Below are 16,792 nucleotides of genomic sequence, written 5' to 3'. Positions count from 1 at the left end.
ACAACGTGCAATACTACATGGGCAATGTAAGCAGAGAGATGGACACTAAGAAAGAATCAAAAGAAATATTGAACACAAAAACACTGTAACAGGAATAAAGAATGCTTTTGATGGGCTCATCAGTAGGCTGGACACAGTCAAGGGAAAAATGAGCTTGAAGATAAGTCAATAGAGACTTTTTAAACTGAAAAGAAAAGAGAAAAAAGAATAAAAACAAAAAAGGAAAAAAAATATCCAAGAATGGTGAGACAATTACAAGGAGAAGATGAAAAAGAGCAGAAGAAATATTGGAAGTAATAATGGCTAAGAACTTTTCAAAATTAATGACAGACACCAAACCACAGAGCCAGGAAGCTCACAGCACGATAAATATCAAAAAATCTACACTTAGGCACATCATATTCAAACTGCAGAAAATCAAAGACATACAATCTTGAAAGAATCCACACAAACCAAAACCTTACCCATGGAGGAACAAGGTAAGAATGACATGGAACTTCTCTTGAGAAACTAAGCAGGCAAGAAGAGAATAGAGTAAAATATTTAACACCTTAAGGAAAAAAAAACCCAATGAGTAATTCTGTATCCTGTAAAATTACACTTCAAAAGTGAAGTAGAGATAAAGGCTTTCTTAGACAAAAACTGAGAGATTTTGTTGGTGGTAGACTTACCTTACCAGGAATGTTAAAAGAATATGTTGAAATAAATGAAAGTAAGAAGAAAACTTATCAAAAATGTGTGAGATACTGCAAAGGCAGTGCTTAGAGGGAAATTTGTAGCACTGAGTACATATATTAAAAAAGTAGAAGAGAAGATCTAAAGTTATTTATCTAAGCCTTCATCTCAGGAAACTAGAGAAAGAAGAGCAATATAAACCTAAAGCAAACACGAAAATAAATAAAAATTGCAGCAGAACTCAGTAAAATTTAAAAGAGAAAACCGATACAGAAAATCAACAAAACCAAAAGCTAGTTCTTTGAAAATAATAATAAAATTTATAACACTCTATCTAGGCTCACCAAGGAAAAAAAAAGAGAGAAAGCACTAATTGCTAATATCAGAAATAAAAGAGGATGCATCACTACTGATTCCATGAACACTGAAGGACAATAACAGAATATTATGAACAATTCTATGCCTACAGATATGGCAACTTAGATGAAGTGAACCAATACTTTGGGAGACACAATCTACCAAAAACTCATACAAGGAGAAATAGATCATCTGAATCAACAGTCCTGTATCTATTAAAGAAATTGAATCAACAAAAGTAAGCAATAGGTCCAGATGATTTTACTGAAAGAAAAGAGTTAAGGAAGAAATAATATCAATTCTGTACAATTTCTTCTGGAAAACAGAAGCAGAGGGACTACTTTCCAACTCATTCTATAAGGCCAGCCTTACCCTAATACCAAAACCAGATAAAGTCATTACAAGAAGGAAAAACTACAGACCAAAATCTCTCATGAGCATAGATGTAAAAATCCTCAACAAAATGTTAGCAAATCAATCCAACAACGTATAAAAAGAATTATACACCATGACCACGTGGGATTTTTTTTTTCCAGGTATGCAAATCTGGTTCAACATTCAAAAGTCAAGTGAATGACAATAAGAGTGACATGGAACTTCTCTTGAGAAACTAAGTGACTAAGAAGAGAATAAAGTAAAATATTCAAGATATTAAAGAAAAAAAACCAACCAACGAGTAATTCTGTATCCTGCAAAATTACACTTCAAAAGTGAAGGAGAAAGAAAGGAAGAAACATATGTAATGTTTTCATAATCCATTTCATAACAGTCTAAAGAAGAAAAATATCATAGGAATAGATGCAGAAAAAATATTTGATCAAATTCAACACTCACTATGATAATAACTTTCAGCCAACTGGAAATAGGAACTTCCTCAATCTGATAATGAACATCTAAAACAGAGACTTACAGCTAATATCATAATGGTGAGAAGCTAAGATGCTTTCCCCCTCAGATTGGGAACAAGGCCACTTTCACTACTCTTATTCGACATTGTACAGGAAGTCCTAACTAATACAATAAGAAAAGGAAATAAAAGGCATACAGAATGGGAAGGAAGAAATAAAAAACTGTCTTTATTTACAAATGACATGATAGTTTATGTAGAATATCCCAAATACTGGCCTAAGGCCTTTTGCAACTAATAAGAAATTACTCCAAGTTTGCAGGACAAGTGTTAATAGACAAATGCCAATTGCTTTTCTATAGATGCCAGCAATGAATGAACAACAGGAACTTAAAATTTAAAACACAATACCACTTACATTAGCATGAAAAAATTGAAATACTTAGGTATAAATCCCACAAAATATGTTGAAGATCTGTATGGGAAACTCTATAAATCCCACATGAAAGAAATCAAAGATCTAAAAAATTGAAAGATAACTCAGTATGGTTAAGACATCAGTTATTCCTTTCTGGGATTCACAAGAGTAATCAAAATCCCAGTATGTTATTTTGTAAGTATTGACAATCTGATTCTAAAGTTTATATCGAAAGGCATAAGATACAGAATCACCAACAGGATATGTAAGAACAAAGTCAGAGGATTGATACTACCTGACTTCAAGACTTAGTATAAAGCTATGGTAATCAAGACAGTATAGTATTGATGAAAGAACAGACAAATAGATCAATGGAACAGAATAGAGAACCCAGAAATAGATTCACAGAAGTATGGTCAACTAATCCTTGACAAGGAGCAAAAGTAATTCATTGTCCAGAATGGGCAGGTCTATAGAGACAGAAAGTAGATTAGCAGTTGCCAGAGGCTGGAGGGAGGGGACATGGGAATGACAGCTAATGGGTATAAACTTTCTTAATGAATGGCATTGAATGAATATGTTTCATTGAGGCAGAAAAGCATTTTAAGTATTTTTTTTAACATTGCCAAAAAACCCACAAAAAACTGGGTTAGGGGTATATAGAAGCTCTCTATAGTATCTTTACAACTTAATAATAAATAATAAAATAAATAAAACAAATAAATTAAATAATGAACCAATTTATTTTAATAACTACTGCAGATACAAATGTCAGGGGAGAGAGGCAAAGTGTTGATAATTGTTCAAGCTGGCTAATGGTCACATGGGGGCTTATGACTATTTTCTTTACTTTTGCATATTTGAAATTTTTCATTATCAAAAGTAAAAACAAATAAATTAACCAAACTGCCAAGCCTTTTGCAAAAAAGAAAAAATGTGTAAGTAAGTTACCATGAAAAAACTATTTTCTGGGCCGAGCCCGTGGCGCACTTGGTAGAGTGCTGCGCTGGGAGCGCGGCAACGCTCCCGCCGCGGGTTCGGATCCTATATAGGACTGACCGGTGCGCTCACTGGCTGAGTGCCGGTCACAAAAAAACGACAAAAAAAAAAAAAAACTATTTTCTTATATGGTCCTATGGTGTCTCAAATACAGACGTGGTCCCTGATCCAGCTTGGCAGTTACTGCACAAGGCAGCAAGCCCATGGTCCTTTAACCCTGACCTGGCATATCACTCACTGCTGGCATGTAGCTGTGCTACCGAATGTGAACACACCTGTAAGGCAGCCTCAGGGAACCATCCCGCTCACACTCAGCCTTGACCTCATGGCTGTCTTTGCCCAACCTGTGGACTGTAGTGGCACAGTAGCAAATCCAAGTGAACACAGCCTCATGCAGGGTGTGAGCATGCATCAGAATCACTTGCAGGGCTTGGTAAAACATGACCCACCACCAGAATTTCTCATCCAGTGAGATCTGGGGTGTGGCCTGAAAACGTGGATTTAAAGATGTTCCCAGCTGATGCTACTGTTCCAGGACCCACAATTTGAGAACCATTGATTTATACTAGGGGTGGCAAACCTTTTCTGTAAAGGGCCAGATGGTAAATACTTTTGGCTCTGCAGACCATCGGGTCTCTGCCATTGCAGTATGCAAATAAACGAGCAGGACTATGTTCCAACGAAACTTATTTATGAAAAGAGGCAGCACGCCAGATTTAGACCATAAACCATGGTTTGCAGATCCCCGACTTATACTAAGAAAAAGTATTCTAGCTCAGTTTTGCAAAATATGAATACTTCTTCACCCGTGGGAAGAAATCCCTTCAATTTCCAAAATGTAAGCTATAGATCTCTACTGTCTGAAATATGGATACTTATTTTAATTCTAAATATATTTCACTTACATTTTTGAGAAATACTGTTGCCAAATTTGCCCAAGTTAGCACATAAATTATCTTTAATTTCTACATCACGGAAATTCAACATTTCAGTTTTCAAATATATTGTTAGAAAGTTGGGCCCAGTACTCCTTTACATATTTTAATCTCTGTGTGTAGTTATGTACTCTTTTTTCTCCTTAATACTGTTTATCTTCCTTTTATCTTTTATTCTTGACTGGCACTTATGGAGGAATATCCATTATATTAGTGGGGTTTTCCCCACAGAGCTAGCTGTTCATTTTGTTAATCTTTAATATTTTTTCTCTTTTCTGTTATTATTTTCTGATTTTGTCTTCATTATTGCCTTTTTTCTCCATTTTAAGGACTACTGTGTTGTTTTCATGTTTTCTGTATTCAACACTGAGTTTAATTATTTTCAATACTTTTTCTTAATAATGTTCTTAAAACCATAGATTTCCCCTTAAATACTAGTCATAACTAGTTACAAACTCTTTAATATTTCCAACCTTTCTCCATTATTCCTCTTTTTCATTCTTTTGCCCTGGCTAAAATGGTCTATTATCATTCAGCCTACCTGGGTATGGACCTGCTTCTACACCTGTACCAGTTTTCCATATACCAGTTTTCCATGACTGATATGCCTCTTTGCTTGTCCTGGTCCTATGCATCAAGCAAGGTGTGGGTCTAGTGCATCTACCTGTGGCATAACCCTAACTACTTAGCATTTATCAGAAGTAACCTTAAATTGTAAATTTTTCACACATATCTTCATTTTACTCAATTAGATTGCAAGATCCTGGGGGCAAGAATCCTACTTTATATACTCGTGTCTAGCACTATAATTTGTACAAAGTAAGTGCTGAGTAAGTGTTGGTGGAGGATCGAGTAAGTTTTACCTTAAGTTTCTCCAAATCTGGCCTTTCCACACTGACAACCTCTGCCAGCAGCTGGGCTTCTAGGCCATCTTCTGTGACCGTGAAATTGAGGAGGGTTGTCTGAGCTTGTAATTCCGGCTTATAGTGAGGATTTGCCAGTTTTGTGTGAAGAATAAGGCGAAAGTTGTTGTTAAATTCACATTCTTTATTTCCAATCCTGATATACCTAAAAGGGGACACACCAAAGACATTCAGGAGACTGCCATGAACCATAATTAACACTAAGGTGTCATTCCATTTCTGTATTCTGTGATGTACCTAGGCCAGAAGACCGAGTGAGTCAGGGTTTTTCAGCTACTTCCAGTTTTCCTAAAATATAGGAGGAATAGGAATGATTCCTATAAAATCATATAAACGTTTATATGATTAAGTTTCCTCATATGTAAAATGCTGATAATAATAGTACTCACCTCACAGTGTTGCTGTAACAAATACAATGAATCATGTAAAGGACCTATAACAACAAATCTTAGTTTTTATTATTATACTTTCTGTGAGTAAACTTATATTAAACATTGATTGCTATTCTTTAAGGATAAAAGAAAATGTGTATGTATGTGTTTATGTATACCTGTGTATATACGTGTGTGTATATTAAGCACACATATATACTTATATTATTAAATAATGTATGAGGGTACTTCAAAAGTAAAATCTTTCTGTGAACTTTCCGAAGTACCCACATATTAAAATACTTATTTTTACAAAAATAAAATATTTTAAAAAATGTACATGTACACTTAACATTACTTTCCAATACTTTGTGCACTGGCTCAAAAGCAAAGTTTAAGAGGCCTCTCATGTGGAACTTGCAGCTAGGACACCCTGCTAGCTCCATCCTGCAGGTGGCAGGAGATGAGGGGGGCCTCTCAGCAACTAAGCTTCTGTTTTGTATCCCATGGGGACCAAAAATGGGGACTTCATCCAAGCTGTTCCAATCAGAGTTACTTTCCTGGGATTTGGGATTGGGCTGCAGAGAAGGAAGAGCTGGAACGGGAACCTAAATGCTTGTGTTGACATCACTGTGCACTCCTGGTAAACCAAGCAGCAGAGAAAGACATTCTAGGTTTACCAAGGAAGAATAAGGAAACCAGTATTCAGAAGGAAGAGTAATGCAAAGGGAACACGTTCTGGGCTTTAGGGGCTTCCAGGTCCCATCTTCCTCAAAGCTTGGCTGCATTTCACCTCTGCTTCCATGACTCCTCTGCAGCCTGTAACACAGCCTCTGTGTTGCTTAAGCTACATGAGGTGGTTTCTGTAATAGCAAGCAAAGCTCTGAATGCATGCACCTCCTCCCTAAAGGGAGGCCCTGGTGAGGTCTGACTTCCAAGGGCTTCATCACCAGGGCTCCACGGCCCTCTGGGTTCTGGATGGGTTTGGCCAGTGAAAGCACAGGCAGGAGACGGCAGTACAGGAGGGGAGAGAGGTCAGGGCAGATCTTCCCTGCCTCAGAGCTGTGTTTCTGTTGGAGGCTGTGTCCCTCTATGACTACATTTCAGGTTTGGGATGGCCCCCTTTCCACACATCTGGCTCATAGGACCTGGTAACTAACACCTTCCGGCCTGGAGGTGGGAATGGCTTTCTGTGGCTGCCTTGACACCTCTTCTGGGTTCCCTTAACCCTTCCCTGTGAAAATTCTCTCTGTAAATAGTCACTATGTCAATTCTATTCAAAAATCCCAGCCTATCTTGTGGTCTCTTTCCTGCTAGGAACCTACTATGAGAACCTCCTAAAGGGGGAGATTTTTAAATTCATGCAACAGACAGAGAAACCATGAATACTGGAACGTCTCAAACTAGTCTCTCAAAGCAGCCTCAACTGCACAGAAGTGAAAATTCACATAAGAGGTCTGGAGCTTGGCTGAAGCAAAGAGTATCTTCTCAGTCTCCTATTTTATCATAAATACTCATGAAAATTCTGGATTCTTTCTTATTAAACATATAAAATATTTTAATTGTATAGATATCATTATGATGATAGAATATTTTCCAAAGCCCATATTATTTTTAATTTAAATATAATATTTTAAATAACCACGAGGAAAAAAATATTTATTGCCTTTCTCACTGACTTACAGGTGAGATGCTATTTCACTGAATTTATTAATTTTGGAAAACTGGCTAAAGTCAAATGAAGACATTGTATAACAGATGTAGCATTTAGGCCGTGTTCCTTTTTTTCAAAATGTCACAATATTTGCAATAATTTGTTTTTAACTTGAGGAGAGATATCCAGAGTGCTGTAGTGTGGCAATGTTTTAGGCTGTTGGTGGATGTTTTATAGTTGTGTCTTGCTCAGAGACGTATACGGTAAGGAAAGTGCCTCTGAGCCACTGGCCACTCTATTTGACTTGAGAAATTTTTATGACACAACTTGTTTTAATGTGTAAAGATTATAAAAAACTATTATTTTCTTAAATCACTAAAGGTTTAATAACTCTTTAATTCCTGAAATTAAGAATCCCAAAGGACTGATGAGACATACTATCTATCACCTTCATCCAACTCTCAAATTGTGTTTCCATGGCAGAGTGATCTCACATTTGCAACAAAACCTTTCACAGTTGCTGCTTAAGTTTCTATGCTTGAAAAAGATCTGCTCAACAAGCCACTTTTGGAGATATTCCTTATTAAGTCAAATGGTGAATTCATTCACCTTATCCAGTTTCAGTCTGTATTTACTTTGTCAGGATGTCCTATTGTTTAATTCTTTTTCAGGAGGAAAATGAGCAATTTAGCTAGCATACCTCTTCTGACTAAGCCAGTATATACTTCTGTAATACACACTTCCCTTTTTCAAAAAAGGGCAGTTTTTAAAAGATGAGTATTGACATCACTGTTAAAATAAACACTGACAACATTAATCGGTGAATGAACCACAGGCCAAGTGTCCTGAGTGAACCAGGCAGTGTCCACTAGTGTATCTGACAAGTGTGGTGGCCCTGAGCTCGTGTTTCAGATCATGGATCTGATACCATCTGTTCACATATTTGCACATATTTTCCAGTTAATACCATGCTCATCAAAATAACCATAAATCATACTGATAATTTCTTCAGTTAGTTGTGCTATTATGAAGCACATTACAATCAAACATTTATTCACTCAACAAACCGTTATTGAAGACCTACAAGATGCCAAGCTATCAGATTGTCTTCTAGGCATATATAACCACTAGAAAGACAAGCATGTTCCCTGGTCTCACAAACATTATTACTTACTCCCTAATAATAGACAATTATGAGGGACAATTTTATATACTGATTCATTCTTCTAAGTCGTTAAGTTTCTACGATGTGACAAAGATGTATCCAATTCAAAGACAGGTAAAAGATCTAAATAGACTTTTCTTCAAAGAAGATATACAAATGGCCAATAAGCATATGAAAAGACATTCGACATCATAGTCATCAGGACATACATCATTACATCATTAGTCATGCAAATGCAAATCAGAACCACTTCACACCCACTAGGATGGCTATAATGAAAAACAGAGACAATAACACGTGCTGATGAGGATACAGAGAAACTGGAATTCTCATACACTGCTGGTGGAAATGTAAAATGGTGCAACCACTTCAGAAGACAACTTGGCAGTTCCACAAAATGTTAAACATGGAGTTACCATTTGACCCAGCAATTCCACTCCTAGGTACATACCCAAAAGAACTGAAAACATATGTCCACACAGAGTTTGTACACAAGTATTCATAGCAGCATTACTCATAATAGACAAAAGGCAGACACAACCCAAACATGAATGGATAAACAAAATGTGATATATCCAAAGAATGGATTACTAGAATTATTTGGCCATAGAAATGAATGAAATACTGATACATGCTACGACACTGATGAACTTTAAAAACATTATGCCAAGTAAGAGAAGTCAGTCACAAAAGACAACATATTGTATGATTCCATTTATATGAAATTTCCAGAACAGGCAAATCAATAAAGACAAAAAGGAGATTGGTAGTTGCTTAGGAGTTTCAGTTCTAAAATGGACCGTGGTGATGGCTGCCCAACTCAATATACTAAGAACCATTGAATTATACATTTTAACCGTGCGAATTGTATGGTATGTGAATTATATATCTCAATAAATATGTTACCAAAAAAAGAACAACGATCTACCGAGAGGTGAAATGACTAACATGTGGGCTTTTAACCATGTTAACTGTAGTTTCCCAGAGGTTCATGCTGGTTTTCTGAGCACAATGAGGTGTGTCACAAGATGATCTTATTTGATAAGGACACCGTTCTTAGTTAACCTGCCTCTTTTGACTGACAACATATTCAACCATATCTACAGGGGAAAGCATCATCAAAATTTCTCCTGTTACTTGAGTTTCCCTTTCCAAGGATATACAAAATTGATCTTGCAAGTAGTTTTGAGAAAATCTTTGCTAGTGCTGTTCACTGTATTACTCTTAGCCTAACTTCAAGATTTGTATGATTGGCTTTTAAATGAAATTTCAAGAGTGAGGGTTTCATGTAATTACTGCCTGGGATTCTCATACATAAGAGATACCAAAATTTATACTCATTTGCATCTCCACAATAAAAGCCACACTTTAAATAAACCTCTGTGTACAATCTGTAATTTTCTGATTGCTGCTCCATCTTGGACTGAATTCATTCCTCCTGTGTGGAGAGTCTCTTTAAAAATTTAAATGAAGAACACTGAGTCAACCAAGTCTAGAATTTTCATTATTTTTATCTTATAGGATAGCTCTCAGTGGCCTGATTAAGAACTGCAGTAAGAAGTCAAATTAATTTTAACGTTTGTGTGGGGTGTGTGTTCTCACATGTGCATGAGAATCAAAACAATCCTCTAGCAAGACAACTTATTTTGAAACTAGTAGGCGTTCAAGCTTCAGTGAGAAATCCCTGTAGAGCAAGGGTTGACAAACTTTTTCTGTAAAAGGGCCAGAGAGCAAATATTTTAGGCTGTATGGGTCACATACATCCCTGCCCTATATTCTAGTGGTTTACAACCCTTTGAAAACCATTCTTACTTAGCTCATGGGTTACACCAAGACAGGCCATTTACCTATCACTGCTCTAGAGGATCACATCAGTTAGTGGGATTACTGTAATCTCTTCTCAAAGCAATAGTAGCTCGTTTTTCCAGTCAGCCACTACATTAACCATGCTCCCCTTGCTAAGGCTTTCAAGGAAAAAAAAAAAAAAAAGAATGAGACTGGCTAACACAACATGAATCACAGAATCCTGACAATTTTGCTTCTGAATGGAGGTGACAGAAGCTCTTAACTGGTTAAGTATTGGTTTAACCAAATCTGAGTTAAGCAATGCTTTGTAAGATGCCTTATGGATGACTCCATGGCTCTCTACTTCCCTTGCACACCTACATATACCCTGAGACATGCACATACCCCAGTTTGAGAACCAGAAATATATCTGCTTGAGGCACAGGCCTGATTTTCCCTGTGAAGAGACAGAGTTAATTGAGGGGGTGGGGAACTCTGCTAAGCTGATAGAAAAGGGAATGATATCTGCCTATAAAATTGGGTTTTACATCTTGCTCTGAAACATTATTTGATAGGTTTAGATTTCTCAGGGATAGTAAATTATCCTCAATTGGGGTTTTATGATCTATGAAAGGCAAAAATTACATGATGACTCAGTGGGTTTTATCATTGCTGTAGGTTAATTTTTGTTTAATCTCCTATGTGGGAAAATTAAACAGACTGCTAATGCTCTCTCATGAGTTGAGGGATCCAAAAAACAACGGAGTAAACCAGAGGGGTGGGAAAAGTAAATGGCATTTCTTGGTTGCTTCTGTGAAAGACATGAATCCAGAGGTTAGGACTTCTAGAACACTGGAAATAGCTATGAGCCTTTGAATGTGAACTCCAACGAGGAGCCTTGGAAATGTGGCTATTCCTTGAAACAGAGGCTCTTAATTCATTTTTTCATTTTCCAGCCCTATTTCCCCTTGAACATGGCACGTGGGCCCCTATCACTGCATCACAGTCACAATCAAGTGGTGCAGAATTCCCGAATCTGGGGTGCAGTCGCTCCCAGAGGGTTTGATACATCCCTCCAAAGGAGCAAGTTCCTCCTCCCCTCACTGGTGAGACTTGCTAGTTTGGAGGTCAGAGACTGATTGGGCAATATCAGAACTGAAATAAACTTATTTTTCCCAGTACAAATACCATGGTTTAATTGGCTAGGACATGGATGAGTCAAAAACATATTGTTTCACTATGAGTTGTAATTTTAGAGCAACAAGGGTCCCTAGAGATCATTCAGCTAGTTCCTTTTAATGGACCCAAAGAATTTATGACTTGGCCAAGGTCACCCAGCTTAGTGGCAGAGCTGGGATTAGAACCTGGGTCTCTAGACTCCTAATATAAAGTTTATTTCACTGCATCATTCTGCAGGTTAATTTGCTCTGACAGTTACAGCCTGTAATGTCAGCCTCTGTCAACCCATCTGACCACTGATCACAAGAGGGGACTGAGAGAATATGACTGACTCAGTACCAATCTACAGCCACTAGAGAAAAAAATACAGAGACACAGCTCAGAGCACATCATGCCCTGCTGATTTTCGGTTAGAAAGTCTGTCCTTGTCCATGAAGGACAATAGCACTGCTTATCAAGGTGGTCAATTCTAATCTAAGATCTATAATTTCTAGCCAATATATTCACAAAATTACTTAATTCATAAAAATTTTACAGTTAATCACTCAATTTATGTAAAAGTTTTCTGTCTTCTGGCTTTCAGGAAAAGAACAATTATTTTAAGTGTACCAAGATGTCCACTAATAATAATTATAATTATAAATTATTTTATAATGACAAACATCTACAAATATATATTAACTATAGATTCAGCTTCCATATGTTAGATTGGCATAAAAATCAGGTACACTGAGAATATCAAAATCTTTTCAAAGTTTATTCAAAACCTAGTCAAAAAGTGTCCTGGCATGAAAAGATGTCTAACATCTTCAAGTATTGAAAGGTCATTATTGTTGTGGAGGATTGGTACCCAAATGATATTAAAAACACTTGGAAATGATTTCTTGGCTAATTTTCACAGCACTTCTGTGACAGACCTAAAACCTCTTGTCCCAGTAATCAATGATCCCTGAAAACTAGAATCTCGATGAGCTGGGAGAAAGTCATAGAGATCAATATAACCAAAACAAGAATTTGAATTTGGAGATTATAACCTGGAATTATTTCTAAAATGTATGTCTGGAAAATAAGGAAGTGTCTTTTACTTTTATTGGAACTGTTCTCAAGATTTGATGTAGTTGCTGTTGAAGATGCCATCAGTCTGGGATCATAAAAACCTAAATAAGTCTCTCTAGTGATCGGATATTCTGAGTAGCTGGACAAACACCACCACTGCTACTTTTCACTGCTATCGAGAAGCAAACATGGAAAGCAATATATTTCATAGAATAAAAACTTACTACTGTGGCACATCTGTCTTTACTAGGAATGGCTACGATAGGGCTCTTTCAAAAAGATTTGCAAAACTTGCTGTTTGGAGAGAAATTTCCAAAGATATTATATTATTACATTTAACTTCTCATTCTAAAATGGACAATTTGGATACCTAACAGGTTCTCTGAATACGAGGAATTCCACTCGAGGTCTTGTCAAAGCCATTTTGTCAAGGTAAAGAGGGAATAGGTAGGTTTTAAGATAAGTAAATAATATAATCCCACTGGTTGGGGAGAAAAAACACACTCAGGAGAAGAAATAAACTTCAATGGACATCTAAAAGCCTTACTGCATGTCCTGCTGTTTAAAATTAAAAGCTTCGAGATTAGACTTGTGAGCTCCAACAGCTACGGTGGTGAATGCAGCCGAAAAGATCAGGTGTAGCAAATGGCAAGAGGCCAGTTGTTACTTAGCAACCTCAGCAGGAAGGGCTGTGCAAGGTGGTCAAACCCATTTCCTGAAGAAAGGTTTTGGCTGAAAGCTGCACAGCTGGCAAGACGTTCCAGGAAAGAAAGAAAAGACAGTCCTGAATGGAAATGAGTTAATTGTCTTGCTGCTTCATACAGTTAATGTAAGTAACATGTCCTTCTTAGATAAAAGCAAACTTCAGTTAGAATTCAACAACAACAACAAAAAGAATGATGTTTTAGGAATTCGGGTAACATTATACAGAAAAAAAAAGAGAAAAGCTAAAAACCAAAATCATAGCAGATTATCTTCCTTCTAATACACACACCCGTCAACATGTGCACATCTAAATACTATAACATAGAATCAAAAATAAAAACAATTCTGGTTTCGTTAATGTTTCTCTGTCTTTTTTCTTTTAATAAGATTGACTTTTTCAAGAAAAGAATCTCAAGATTCTTTATCTGAGGCCCTGTTTGGTATTTATTGTCAGATAAATTCAAACAACTATTAGCAACATGACTGGGGGGTGTGAGAATGTGTGGACCCTGAATATTTCGCTATTAAAAAATAAAAAAAACAAAAACAAAACCTTGACTAAACTTAGAAAAGCTGCTGGAAGTTTATTTGGCAATTAAACTTTATTTTGAGTTCAGGAAATTAGGAGAGACTAGAATGTTGAATTCTATTATATGAGGGCATGAATGAACTTGAAAATAAAACTATTCTTACCCACAAGGGACATACTGAGGGGACTATGTAAATCCAGAATTTATTTAAGATGAATAAGCTTTCAGCTCAAGACAGTACACCCTACCACAGTGTTGGATTTAATTTAAATCCCACCCAAGACCTCATTTGATAATATAATCATTATAGAATCAACTACAATGTAATCACATGGCATCAACTTCAAGAGCAGCAAAATAATAATATTTAATACACTGGAAACTTGCTAACTGAAAGCAATTCTTCTTATAATCTTAGCCCAACTTTAAGGAAAACTAGTGATTATAAAATAAATATCTGTAAAATACTGTCTCCCTCTTTCTGTATTATTTTTATAAAAATGAAAATTTATATCACAAAGCTAATATTTTTCTATTAGCCAACTTTAAGTTTATCATTCTAGGGCATGTTACTTAAAGATTATTATTAAAATAATTTTATGAAAAGTAAATACAGAATCAAGTGTAAGACATCTTTTAAAAAATATTTTATATAATCAGAAACAAGCTGAAATTCATTTTGCAGTAATATTACTCCAGTTAAGGTTAAAGCCCAAAAATTATTTCAATAATAGTTGGAGTGATTTGAAAGATTAAAGAGATAAGATTTTATGAAGATGCTTCACAGATCAGCAACTTCTCTAATATGTAAGCCAGTAAATTTGCTTTGGAAAAATTACATGTTGATAAATCTTCCCAGATATGTTTTCTGTCGATTGGTATGATGAGATATATTTTATTTAAAATTAGAATTGTCTGGAGTTTGGTGGATTTAATTATTTGTAATTACCCAGCTGTTGTCAGCCTATGGCCATTTTATGACAGTGGTATCTACTGTATGGGTCAGGTTCAACTGTATATCTTCTCAAACACAGATTTAATGTGCTATTGATGAAACCATTACTCGAACCAAATTAAAGTCTGGGCTGATGTATTGGTCCACAGGGAGCTGTCAGACATGAAAGGAGTAATTAGTATTCATTACTTCATACTCCACAACATTCCAATTATTAATGAACTTCAACTTTTGGACTATGCTATATCTATCACAAGCATTTCTCAGACATTCATGATTAGGAAGAATAAACTAATGCTGGTTTTTTTTTTTAATGCCTTCAAAACAAACAGAACTAAAATAAACAAAAACACTATTAATAGTTGAAAACTCCCCAAGGAACCTGACTTTCTCCCAGGAGTATAATGGTGTTATCCCACTTGCATTTGAGGATGTGATAGAGGAAAGACACTCCGGGTAAATGTACCAGCTCTGCAATCCCTGTGGTTTGCATTCCCATCTCTTTCTTGTTTTCAGTGCTACCTTGCCTTTACAACACAAAGAAAAACATTATTTGTAATTTCACAGGTCATCACATAGAGTAAAAATAAAAGAGGACAGAAAAATCAAGTAAAATGTTTATTGTTGGAGATCAGAACAGGAAGATCCATTAGAAAATTTACAAAAATATAGGTTATTTTTATTTATTGCATTAGAAAAAGAAAAATAATTTCTATTTCTACCAATCTGTTTTTATTTTTTCATGTTCTCTTCTAGCTTGCATATGCATAAATATTTTTAAAAGCTTCTCTTTTTTTTAAGAGTTAAATGAAGGAATAAGAAAGCATTTATGTACTTTGTTATAAACAAATTTCTTGTCAGGTGAAAACATACAATCACTAAATATCAAAACACTCAAAGTACTTTTTAAGCTTTCATAAACAAAACTATTTTGAAAACTTTAAGAGTGTCCTCATTTTTTTTCATTCAAAAATAGAAGTGGAAAAAAAAGTAGGAGATGAGAATAGTTCCTCATAGGAAGACATGGCTTATAGTATTAAATACAGGAATCTTCTGGTTTATAAAATTAGCAGAAGTATCAGTCCCTAACTCACTTCTCTGAAAGACTTCATCATGCTTATATACCACTAGTGAGCATGTAAATTTGTAAACACTCTGGAAAACGATTTGGCTTTATCTTTTAAAGCCCATTGTGTATATACTCTACAACCCAACTAACTATTCTACTCCAGAGTATAAACTCTGAAGAACCTCTTGCTATGTATACCTGTACATGTGTATATGAATGTTCAGTAATATTCATAGCAGCATGGCTCATAATAGCAAAAAAGCTACAGATAACCTAGATGTCCTGAGGAACAGTCATCCCATTGAATATTAAGTCCCTTTAAACTATATACACTATGATGGCATTTTTATAAAGCCCCAAATCAAACAAATCTAAGTAATACATTGTTTAGGAATACACACATGTTTGATAAAACTATTTTGAATGAAGTAATGAAGTGATAAACAAAATTCAGAATATCGATTACCTTTGAAATAGGAAGCAGAATGGGAAAGGAGGGAAGCATGAAGGTGGCTTAAAGAATATTAGCAATAATTAGAATGATAAATATGTCTAATTTATTATTATGCTTTATAACTTTTATATATTATGTATTTTATAGGCATCAGTTTTAAATAATAAAACTGAAAAGAAAAACAAAAACAAAACCCTCTACCCTTCCTAGAAGGCATCATAAATTATCAAAGAATATAACTGATTCCTTCCCTCTCCACTCCACCTTTTTGCTAACATGCTTCATGGCTCGTTCACGGTTTGTTCACACTTCCCATGTCCAAAAGATAAGGTTTTACTACAAGAGTTTTGGTTTAGCATCTGGTTCATGCTTTCAATCATCCACATATTGTGCCTATTATTGGTTAAATATTCAAGGGAGATAATATATATTGAATACCTATGTGTACTGTGTGCATTCCTTATTTGTATTTTTTTCCGTACCAAAACAATTTACTTCAAGTCACCAAACCAGAGTGTAGAAGACTAAGATTTGAGCCAATTTTCATCTTACTTCTTCCACTCCAACGATAGTTTCTAACAACCGTACACTATGCATAAGCCCCACCTTACAATCCTAAGAGCCTCTCTTGAAAATGTACATGTACCTACTTCAAGACAGTGGGATGAACATTGTATTCACCTTCCTTCCCATCCTAAATCCTACGGAAATGATG

The 16,792-nt window shown here is 35.7% G+C and overlaps 1 protein-coding gene across 1 annotated transcript in view; it reads right to left on the bottom strand.

The window, feature by feature from the left end:
* Positions 1–16,792, bottom strand: part of DNAH11 (dynein axonemal heavy chain 11) — a 315,191-nt gene that overhangs the window by 45,886 nt on the left and 252,513 nt on the right. The window contains exon 66 of the mRNA XM_063101058.1: positions 5,095–5,299. Within this exon, the coding sequence (XP_062957128.1) occupies positions 5,095–5,299 (205 nt within the window). The remainder of the gene's footprint in view (positions 1–5,094; positions 5,300–16,792) is intronic.

Source organism: Cynocephalus volans, chromosome 6, assembly GCF_027409185.1.
Source record: "Cynocephalus volans isolate mCynVol1 chromosome 6, mCynVol1.pri, whole genome shotgun sequence".
In the NCBI taxonomy this organism is placed as follows: Eukaryota; Metazoa; Chordata; class Mammalia; order Dermoptera; family Cynocephalidae; genus Cynocephalus; species Cynocephalus volans.
The sequence above is the reverse complement of the archived record's forward strand: the minus strand, read 5'-3'. Positions and strand labels throughout refer to the sequence as shown.